The 11,671-nt window shown below is 42.9% G+C and overlaps 1 protein-coding gene across 1 annotated transcript in view; it reads left to right on the forward strand.

The window, feature by feature from the left end:
- The window catches only part of acsl6 (acyl-CoA synthetase long chain family member 6), a 122,440-nt gene extending 121,263 nt beyond the window's left edge, over positions 1-1,177 (forward strand). The window contains exon 21 of the mRNA XM_053478271.1: positions 74-1,177. Coding sequence (XP_053334246.1) covers positions 74-214 — 141 coding nt within the window. The 3' untranslated portion in view covers positions 215-1,177. The remainder of the gene's footprint in view (positions 1-73) is intronic.
- Positions 1,178-11,671: the final 10,494 nt, after the last annotated feature.

An 11,671-nucleotide genomic window follows, 5' to 3' on the forward strand; every position in this document is an offset into this window, starting at 1 on the left:
TTAAAGTTTGCTTCATTGTAAACCACATATGATCTGTGATTTATTTCTAAACCTCTAATTTTTTTCTTTCCAGGTAAAAGATATCCACATTCATAATGAGATGTTCTCTATAGAAAATGGATTGCTGACCCCAACCTTAAAAGCCAAAAGGCCAGAGCTTAAAGAATATTTCAAACAGCAGATACAACATCTGTATGACAATATCACAATGTAAACAATCCTGTACTAAAGTACTGTACTAATTACTTAATTGAAATGAAGACTTTTTTTGTGATTTTATGTTTTTTCTTTTTAATAATTTGTCATTAAATTCTGATCAAACTACAAAAAGCATACAAAGCATGCATGATGGGAAGATGAAGTTTATTGTGAATATAGACTCAAAGGAAAGTACACATCTCTAGGCCATGATTGTAAACAGTTGGTGTGCCTCTGGAAAAGGAGGAATATTTACCACCAATTTTGTCTCTTTAAAAAACACACAAGCATGCATGCATTCCTTCGTCTTGATAAGTGACTACTTAAGCAACATGGTTTGACATTGATATTTTAATTGTGTTTGATTATGAGGGCCAACTATAAACAAATTGCTTTTTTTAACAAAGAACAATACTTGATGAGGTAGAAAAGTTTTTTCTTGATTATTTGGAGGTTTACATGTCAAAACACACACAAACTTATACACATACATATGGCCTAATTATGAGATATAAAATGCAGCAATATTATTCTAAATCTGCATGCTTTTTGCAAACTGAGCATGCCATCAACCTACATATTTGGACTTGGTAGTATTTTCAATATCTTGTGCATTTCATGCCATAATTTAAAGAAAAAAGTTAATGTAAGAAATGTTATAAATTAGCTGCAAACAGATTTATTTTAATAAAAAAAAAATTCTGTGTAAAGAAATTGCTTTAGAACCATAATATGGATAGGGAAAAAATAAAATAATATTAGTTGAACATTTTATTTTGTTCATTGTTTCCTCTAAGCAATACAAAAAGGATTCAATTTAGTGCACAGCTGATAATACTTTGAATTATAAACCTCCAAATGCTTTTCTGAATACCTGTCTTCAGTGCTTTGGATTTGTATTCAATGAAGCTGTGGCATGAGGTAGCTCAACTTTTTACCTTTTAATGATTGTGTCCACCAAACACCAATAAAGCTCTAATCTTAGTAACCTTTAATTGATATTGTTTTTCTTGATTTGTCAGCTTTTGTTAAAAACTCAAATCTATATTTAACTTTGAGCATTGAAATGAATACAGCAGAACTACACATTCACAGTATTCCGCACATTTATAGTGTTCTGCATTTATAGTGGCTACTGTTATTATTTGTTATTAGTTGCTTAAAGTATAGCCTAAAAAACAGTTTGGGGATTTGGAAAAGCTAATATTTTGGAACACAGTTAACTTGCTAACTCAGTTATATTAAGCAGAACATATAAAACCTAAAATCATTTTGATAAAGGGGAATGTAATGGCGAAAATTTATATAACACACACACACATGCAGTGAGGTCAATAAATATTTAATCACCCTGTGATTTTGCAAGTTCTCTTACATGGAGGAGTCTACAATTTTCAGCATAGGTGCATGTCCACTGTGAGAGACAGAATCTAAAAAGAAAAATCCGGAAATCACATTGTATGATTTTTAAACAATTTATTTGTGAATTACTGTGTCAAATAAGTATTTGATCACTTGCTTATCAGTCAGATTTCTGACCCTCAAAGACCTGTTATTTTGCTTTTAAATAATCCATATGCTTCTTATGGAGCCACTCCTTGGTTTTCCTGGCTGTGTGATTTGGATCATTGTCATGTTGGAAGACCCAGCCACGACCCATCTTTAATGCTCTGAATGAGGGAAGGAGGTTTTTGCCCAATATGTCACAATACATGGCCCTGTTCATTCTCTTCTTAATACAGTGCAGTCGTCCTGTCCCCTGTGCAGAAAAATACCCCCAGAGCATGATGCTTCCAGCCCCCATGCTTCACTGTAGGTACTGTATGGTATTATTTGGATGCTACTCATCATTCTTCTTCCTCCAACCACGGCAAATGGAGTTAAGACCAAAAAGCTCTCCTTTGGTTTCATCTGACCACAGGAATTTCTCCCATGACTCCTCTGGATCATCCAGATGGTCTCTGGCAAACTTCAGATGGGCCTGGACATCTGGACATATATATATATATATCTTCTCCATATAGGGGCTGAAGCAGTTGTGATTGAAGCAATCTGATTAGCATAACGTCATGCAGCCGAGTCACTCATCTATAAGTTTTATGTCATAAAGCTTTCAACTGCTGCTGACTTCAGTATTTAACTTTTACACCTTTTAAAACTACAAAAACCTGTAAAAACTACAATACCCTCTTTAATGTGCAGGCTACTTTGCGGCTCTCTGTGTCGTAAAACGTGATGTCACATGCTTTCCTTGGCACAGTCCTACTCCTCGCCGAACTTAAGAATAGGAAGCTTTATGAATTAAAAATAAACTTTTATCTCCTATTCTGAGGTAGGACTATTTTCAGTCCTTAATGAACTTTGAACACGATCCCTACAAGTAATTCTAAGATGATTAGTAAATATGGGCCTAGACCTTAACCCCACTGAGCACCTTTGGAATGTGCTGGAGTGCTATGTGGCACAGAGGTCCAACTCTCCTATCAATAACATAATATCTTGGAGAGAACTTAATGTGATTCTGGTCATAAATAAGTTCCACAAGCTTACCGAAAAAATGCCACAGCTAATCAGTGCCACAATCAAAGCAAGGCGTTCCAATTAAATATGTGATTTATTTATTTAATTTTTTGGCTGCGCAGTGTATTACTTAACATTACACTATATTGCTTTTTATTACATTGTTAGCATCAGGGTCATTTTTTTGTTCTATTAAACTTTTAACGAGGTATACAGAAAATTGTAACTCACAGAGCAGCATCTAGCCAGCTAGTTCAAACAACACTCACTCACTCATCGTCTATACCACTTTATCCTGTATTCAGGATAACAGGGGGCCTGGAGCCTATCCCAGGAGACTTAGCATGAAGGCAGGGTACACTTTGGACAGAGTGCCAATCCCTTACAGTGCACACACATACAGTACACACACACACTGCAGGCAATTTGGGAACACCAATTAGCCTAATCTGCAGATCTCTGAACTGTTGGAGGAAACTGAAGTAACCGGGGGAAACCCACCAAGCACGGCGAGAACATGCAAACTCCATGCACACAAAGACAGGAATGAAACCCAGACAAGGGACAAGGCGACAGTGCTAACCACTAAACCACAGTGCCGCCTAGTTTAGATAACCTAAGCTATTAAATGGAAGGATTAAATGCAGATTTTAACCTCAACTCAACATGTCTTTTACAACCAATAAATCCACCATGGGCTACAGAAAAATTGTTATTGAAAAAAACAGTGTAGCGAAGGACCTCAGCCACCCCAACAATGGACTGTTCTCTCTGTTGCGGTCAGGAAAGCACTTCCGCTCCCTGAAGGCGGACACAGAGAGAATAAGGAGAACCTTCTTCCCGCAGGCGATACGGGCACTTTTTTTGCATTATGGACATACGCACATGTACACAATCATGCACATTTGCATTTTTTCCCCTCAATGTACATAATGTGTATATTTAAACTTACAAAAAAAGTTTACAGCCAAGATTTTGCTTTAGTTTTCTATATTTCAATATTTACTATATTGTTTAGCTTAGTTTTTTTCAATAGCTATGTTTTTCTATAGCTAAGTTTCTCTTTATTCTATTTCTTATTTTATAATTAATAATATTTTTTTTTATTTTTACTTTAAGGTTGCGAGCGGTCCTATAAGCGTTTCATTGCATATCGTACTGTGTATGACTGTGTATGTGACAAATAAAATTTAAATTTGAACAAAACTGCCATTATTTTCACTGCTATTAGGCTGGATTTTGATTTCCACCTTTTTGATGACTGAACTGATGTGGAGAGAGAAATGTTGAAAGCAAATCCCCATCCATTGAGAAAAGTGATCAGTGAATCAGTATGTAATAAAGACAGGCAGAGTAAGAGAGAGAGAGACGTCCGTCAAATGTAAAGCCTTTAAAATTTCATTTCTGGGATAGTTTAAATGATTTTTGGATGTCAGACAGCACAGATAACAGATGGAGTGGTGGAGGGCAAGTTATGAAGAAAAATACCCGACACTTTTAATATGAGAATGTTAAATGAATCTGGATTAATGAATATAGTATGTGGGGTACCAGAAGGATTTGTTTTAGGACCGAAACTGTTTATTATGTATATAAATGACATTTGCAAAGTTTCAAAGATATTTAAATTTGCAATTTTTGCAGATGACACAAATATCTTTTGTTCTGGGGTAGAATTGAAACAGATTTTGGAGGTGACCACAAAAGAAATACATAAATTAAAAAAGTGGTTCGATATAAATAAATTGTGACTAAATGTAAATAAAAATTGATATTTGGAAATCAAAAGATAATCAATAAGGTAAAAATCTATTTTGATAATGTGTATATTGAAAGAGTAAATGATATAAAATTTCTTGGAGTGATCATAGATAACAAAATCTGTTGGAAACCACACATAAAATATGTAAGAGGGGAGCTGGCATGGGCCATTACATTTAGGCATTTGGCAGACGCTCTTATCCAGAGCGACTTACTTTTTTTTTTTTTTTATCTCATTACACATCTGAGCAGTTGAGGGTTAAGGGCCTTGCTCAAGGGCCCAACAGTGGCAACTTGGTGGTTGTGGGGTTTGAACCTGGGTTCTTCTGAACCGCAGTCCAATGCCTTAACCACTGAGCTACCCCTGACCATTGCTGTCATGAGAAAAACTAAGCAAATTTTAAATCAGAAAGCACTTTATGTAGAGGTCTGGGGAAACACATATAAAAGTAACACACAAACAATAACTATAATGCTATCAGTAATAAATGAACAAATGAACTTTTTATTAAAGCACAGATGGTAAAATTCCAAGTCTTGGTTAAAGACAAAACAGCACAAATTATTTACAAAGCAAGAAATTAATTATTACCTGACACATTACAGAAATTGTTCACAGAGAGAGAAGGGGGATATAACTAGAAAGGAAGACTAAATTTATAGAGGCATAGTGTTAGAACAACTTTAAAAAGTATTGGTATCGCAATAGTGGGGGTCAAGTTATGGAACAGTTTAGAAGAGGAAATAAAAGTAAGTAAAAACATAAACTAGTTCAAAATGAAATATATTTACGGGTATACAGAGGAAGTTATAAACGGGTATACAGAGGAAAAAAGATGAGCTATTTTGCTTTGCCTATTCTAAGTGTCATTTTGCTTTTCTGTTTTTGCTTTTGTTCAAAGATGGGTTCTTTGTCTTGCTTAATTAGTTTTTTTGTTTTATGTCTGGATTAGTATTATTATACAATTAGTAAGTGTAACATGTAAGTGATATAATATAAAAAAGGGGTATCATATAAGTTTATACTTCAACCTACTCCTTTTCAAACAGATGTAATGAACTTTAAATGTAAGAATGATGATGTAAGTAAAGAATATGATTGATTTAAATGTAAGAATGATGATTTTACACTAACATTTAACACTAAATCTTAACTGACGTCATGAATCTTTCAGTGCACTGTCACTGAGTGTTAGAAAAGAACAGAATGTAGCCCGATAAAATTCAATACTATCCAACTAAACTGTTTCTCAACAGACCACTCGCAGAGTCTCAGAGTGAGGGGAAATTTATACAGCAATTCATTGATTGTGGTTTTTGTGACTGCAAGAACTGTATTGCATTATCTCTTCCTTTTTGAGAACATAAGGTAAATAAAACTGTAGTTTGCTGTTAAATACATGTAGTTTTATTGCTCAACTGTTCAGAAGTATAGCTGAAATTCTAACTTTTGCCATGTTTCCAGAGTCTGTGTAAATTAACACATCAGGTTTATTTAACCAAAACATCCCAATTAGAGATGCACATGCCTACTGTCATGCACACTCGGCACGTGACTGGCACTAGGACCCGGAAGTTAAGCGGTCGCGAACCAGGAAGTATAAAAGGAGTAAACAAACATTTACATTTACATTTACATTTACATTTAGGCATTTGGCAAACAAACCATAGCACCTCGCTCAGTCATTGAGTCTCGCCAATGCTACGCCAGAATCCTTCACCAAACTGTGAGTACTCACCTTCTTGGCTTAATTTCCTGATCGAGTGTGTATTTATAGGACGCGGGTTAGGTTGTGTCTTTCCCTTACTCCCCATTTGTAAGAGTCCTTAGACTAAATAGCGTGATTATCCTGCCTACTCGTGTTCTTCCGCGTTTGGATTTACCATCCACGCTACAAAGGGCTAACCGCTAAAGCTACGTCTTCTGGTCACCCCAGGTTAGTTCTTGACAGAATGACTGAGCCTTCCGCGCCTCTGCGATGTGGTAGATCAGCACGCCAAGCTCATCAACACGCTAACCGGGGAGATCGCTAATCTGCGCCGGGATCTCCAAGACCCCGGTAGGAGAACGTGGATCTCCGGGCGGCTGTGGATGGCGCGGCTAGCCGATCTCTCGTCGCGGCGACTGCGGCGCCGCACCAACCCGCCCCCCCTCCTCCTTCTGATGTATTTCTGGCACTCCCGGATAAGTGGGATGGCAAGGACGGGAAGTGTAGTGCGTTTTTAACAGCGCTTGATCGGGTGTTTGAGTTCAATGCCACTAGGTACTCCACCGATCGGCTACGCATCGCGCTTCCGGTCTCGTTGCTATCCGGGCAGGCAGCTGAGTGGGCCACGGCAGTTCTCAGAGCGGATACAGACACCGCACACTCATATAATGAGTTCACCCGCCAACTTAGACTCACGTTCGAACACCCAGCGGGCGAGGTGGAGACCGACACCAAACTCTACCATCTGCGGCAGGGAGGATCGTCCGTGAGCCGGTACGCTGCTGAGTTCCGGACCCTCGCTGTGCAGACCGACTGGGGAGATGCCGTGCATCCTTCTATGAGGGACTGGCTCCACGCATCAAAGGCGAGCCCGCTGGGCGAGAGCTTCCTGCCACCCTGGAGAGGATGATCCAGCTTGCCCTCCGTATCGATCAGCGCATCCTCTCTCGCCCAAAGCGAGCCCCTAGGACCCTGCCGCCTGCACCCACCTTCTCCTACACCACACCACGACCACCTACTGCTCTCACCACCCCAACTACTGGATCTGTCGGATCTCCACCTCCTGCCGTGGTTGACACCGGAGCCGGGGAACCCATGCAATTAGGATGCGCCTCCCTGACCGTGGCGGAACGCGAACGACGGTATCGAGGGGGTCTGTGTGCCTACTGTGGGTCGGCGGCGCACCACCGGGCAATCTGCCCAATTTGCCTGGGAAACGCGCAGCCCCCTCCACCTCTCCACCACAACCGACGACACCATCTCACGTTTCAAAGTGTAGGTAAACCTCCAAATTGGCCACAAACGAGTTCGAAGCACGGCATTCATCGATTCCGGTGCCGCTGCCGTAACTTCATTGACTCTAATTATGCCAAAGATTTGGAGGTGAAGATTGAGGCGTTATCCCAGCCGGTAAAAATCACTTCGGTCGACGGTCGGCCCTTATCATCCAGCCCTATCACCCATCAGACCCAACCCATCACGCTCGCCATAGACCAGCACCAGGAGCAGATCCAATTCCACCTCACGTCCATCTCATCACCGCCCATCATCCTCGGCTATCCCTGGCTGTTGCAGCACGATCCGATCATTTCGTGGACCTGGAACCGGATCCTCCAGTGGGGGCCGACCTGCACCAAACTCTGCCTACAGGCACGGACTGGGACGTGTTCCAGGGAGTCTGAGGCCCCCAACGTTGACACCAACGCCATCCCTGTTACCTATCAGGACTTGGCTGAAGTTTTTTGCAAGAGACGAGCTACCCACCTCGCACCTCATCGCCCATACGACCTGTCGATAGAACTTCAGCCGGGTTCCGTCCCTCCCCGCGGCCATCTCTATTCGTTATCCACCTCGGAGACGCAGGCGATGGAGGAATACGTCACCAACGCCCTCCGTCAGGGGACATATCCGGCCCTCCACCTCGCCTGCCACCGCGGGGTTCTTCTTCGTCAAGAAGAAAGGGGGCGAACTTCGCCCATGTGTCGACTATCGGGGGCTAAACAACATCACAATTAGGAACAGACATCCACGACCACTCACCAACTCAGCCCTGGACGCCCTCTCTGGTGCCACCGTGTTCACCAAGTTGAACCTCTGGAGCGCCTACAACTTGGTGCGCATCAGAAAGGGTGATGAGTGGAAGACTGCATTCATCACACCCAACGGACATTATGAGAGCCTGGTCATACCATTCGGACTCTGTAACGGCCTTCCAACAGTTCATAAATGACGTCCTCCGAGATATGCTGGGCCGATGGGTGTTCGTCTACCTGGATGACATCCTCATTTACTCCCGCAACCTGGAAGAACACATCCAACATGCACGTGCTGTTTTAAAGAGATTGCTCGCTCACCAACTGTACTGCAAGCTGGAAAAATGTGCTTTTCACCAGCACTTCACCACGTTCCTGGGTTTTAAGTTCATCTCGCCCCAGGGTGTGGCCATGGACCCGCAGAAGCTAGAAGCTCTACGTCACTGGCCCCTACCCAGGACACTAAAACAGCTTCAGCGGTTTCTCGGATTTGCGAATTTTTATCGCAGCTTTATCCGGGGCTACAGTACAGTTGCAGCACCATTAACCACATTGACCAGGCCCTCATCTCACCCATTTTAACTCAACCCAGCTGCCATCTCAGGCTTCAAGGAACTCTGCCATCGCTTCACCACCGCCCCCATTCTTCTTCATCCCGATGCCAGCAAACCCTTCGTTGTGGAGATGGACGCGTCAGATGTGGGCGTCAGCACAGTTCTCTCCCAGCGAGGTCCAGACCAGAAACTGCACCCTTGCAGTTTCTTCTCCAAAAAATTTGACCACACTCAGCAGCGATACGGGGTAGGGGACCACGAGCTGTTGGGCATAAAGTGGGCTTTGGAGGAATGGCGTCACTGGCTCCAGAGCGCCAGTGAGCCATTCATCGTCTAAACCGATCATCAGAACCTGATCACCATCAAGAACCTAAAACAGTTTAATCCACGACAGGCACGGTGGGCATTATTTTTTTAACAATAATGAATCTTTCTTACCGCCCGGGGTCGAAGAACACCAAAGCCGACGCAGATCACGCCAACATGAGGACGATCTCCCCCCGGGGGAACCCGTGCCTGTCATCCCTCCATCTCGAATCATCGCACCCCTCCACTGGGACTTGGAGACCAGGGTCCGCCAGGCACAGGCGGCGGAGACCGAACCGGCAGGTGTGCCGCCTGGACGACTCCACGTACCCCAACATCTGCGATTCGTCTATCATCGCTGGACATTCTGGAGCCCAACGAACCCCATCATTCATCCGACAGACGTTCTGGTGGCCCTCCTTGAGGAGAGACATTCTTTAGTTCGTTTAGGCGTGCCCGGTGTGCGCCAGGGCAAAAGACACAAACCAACCAACTCCGGGAGAACTCCAACCACTCCCAGTTCCTCAACGGCTGCACATCGCCCTGGATTTCTTCACGGGCCTGCCGGTTTCAGAGGGTAAGAACACTATATTAACCAATGTTGATCGGTTCTCCAAGGCCGTGCACTTGGTGGCCCTAACCGGACTCCCATCAGCTAAGGACACCGCTGAATTGATCTTGGAACACGTAGTCCGACTGAATGGGTTCCCAAAGGACATCGTCTCGGACAGGGGGCCTCAGTTCACCGCATGGTTCTGGAAGACCTTCTGCCGTCTGATCAATTCCACCTGTAGTATGTCATCTGGTTACCACCCCCAGACTAATGGTCAGACGGAATGGACCAACCAACAACTGGAGCGCTACCTGAGATGTTTTGTTTCCGATCACCAGGGCTCCTGGGCCCGCTACCTCAAATGGGCCGAACTGTCCCACAACCTCCACGTCTCCTCAGCCACCAACCTAAGCCCATTTGAGGTGTGCCACGGTTTCCATCCTCCAATGTTCAACCATCAAGAACCGGAGGTTGACGTACCAGGGTTGATTGGGAAGGAGCGATCATGGGTTCCAGCGCGGTTCATCCTCGACCCCGAACTCATCCGAGACTACCGTCACAGGGTATCCTCCACCTCAGGACCGTCTGGAGCCGGTCCTGGACAGGGGGGTACTGTCATGCACACTCGGCACGCGACCGGCACTAGGACCCGGAAGTTAAGCGGTCGTGAACCAGGAAGTATAAAAGGAGTAAACAAACCATAGTACCTTGCTCAGTCATTGAGTCTCGCCGATGCTACGTCGGAATCCGTACTCACCTTCTTGGCTTAATTTCCTGATCGAGTGTGTATTTATAGGACGAGGGTTAGATCATGTCTTTCCCTTACTCCCCATTTGTGAGAGTCCTTAGACTAAATAGCGTGATTATCCTGCCTACTCGTGTTCTTCCGCGTTTGGGTTTACCATTCACGCTACAAAGGGCTAACCGCTAAAGCTACGTCTTCTGGTCACCCCAGGTTAGTTCCTGACATCTAGTTCTCTTGTTTATAAACCTCAGTTTGGTACATACTTCATTGAAGTCACAGTTCCGAACGTTTTCAGTACAATTTCACAAGTTTGCTTTAGCCAGATACAAAATGACACTGAGCTGGAGAAAGGTCTCATGTGACTGTCAAAAATGAGCCAAAAGTGATATTTGCATCATTGATCCCCAAATGGTACCGTAGCTGTGGTTGGACTTCGAACAAATGGATGTCAAGTGGCATACAGTTAATGTTTATTATTGATTAAAATTTTGTTGTTTTGAGGTTGCATTTGCAACACTGTTTGGATCATTCATTAAATGTAACCTTAACATTATTTTACCATTCTTATCATCAGTCATTTTAACTTACAAAAATGTTGTCTGAGCTAGAAATATTTCCAGTCCAGTCTCAAATAACTTTGAGCACAATTCCTATTCCTACAAGTGATTCTGAGACGCTTAGTAAACACAGGCTCAGACAATTTGTGTTTTAATTTTTACACATCTCCTCTCATATTAGATAGCCGCCTAGGTTTTTGCTACAACCTGCTACAATACAGATGTAGCAAGGTGTTACATTAGACACTATAGATCATAATATTCTCGTAGATCGCTTACAAAATCACATAGGTATTCAGGGACAGGCATTAAAATGGTTTAGATCCTACCTGTCTGATCGATACCATTTTGTAGATCTAAATGGAGAATCGTCTGGTATAATGCCAGTGAAATATGGGTTCCCACACTGTCAGTTTTAGGACCTCTGCTGTTCTCAATATACATGCTTCCCTTGGGTAACATCATTAGAAGACATGGGATTAGTTTCCATTGTTATGCTGATGATACCAAATTATATATCTTAACCAGTGGCGGACTGGCCATCTGGATCACTGGGAGTTTTCCTGGTGGGCCACTGGCCAATGTGGGCCGGCCCAGTCAGTACACAAATATATAAAAAAATGACGAAAACCATAATATTGCATCTCTTTTTTACATATGATGCATATGGATGAATGCGTCGATCGCACGGGTGCCTGCCAACAAAGAGCGTGTGTTTATGTTACTGCGCATGCA

The sequence above is a fragment of the Clarias gariepinus genome, chromosome 19 (genome assembly GCF_024256425.1).
Source record: "Clarias gariepinus isolate MV-2021 ecotype Netherlands chromosome 19, CGAR_prim_01v2, whole genome shotgun sequence".
NCBI classification, from domain to species: domain Eukaryota; kingdom Metazoa; phylum Chordata; class Actinopteri; order Siluriformes; family Clariidae; genus Clarias; species Clarias gariepinus.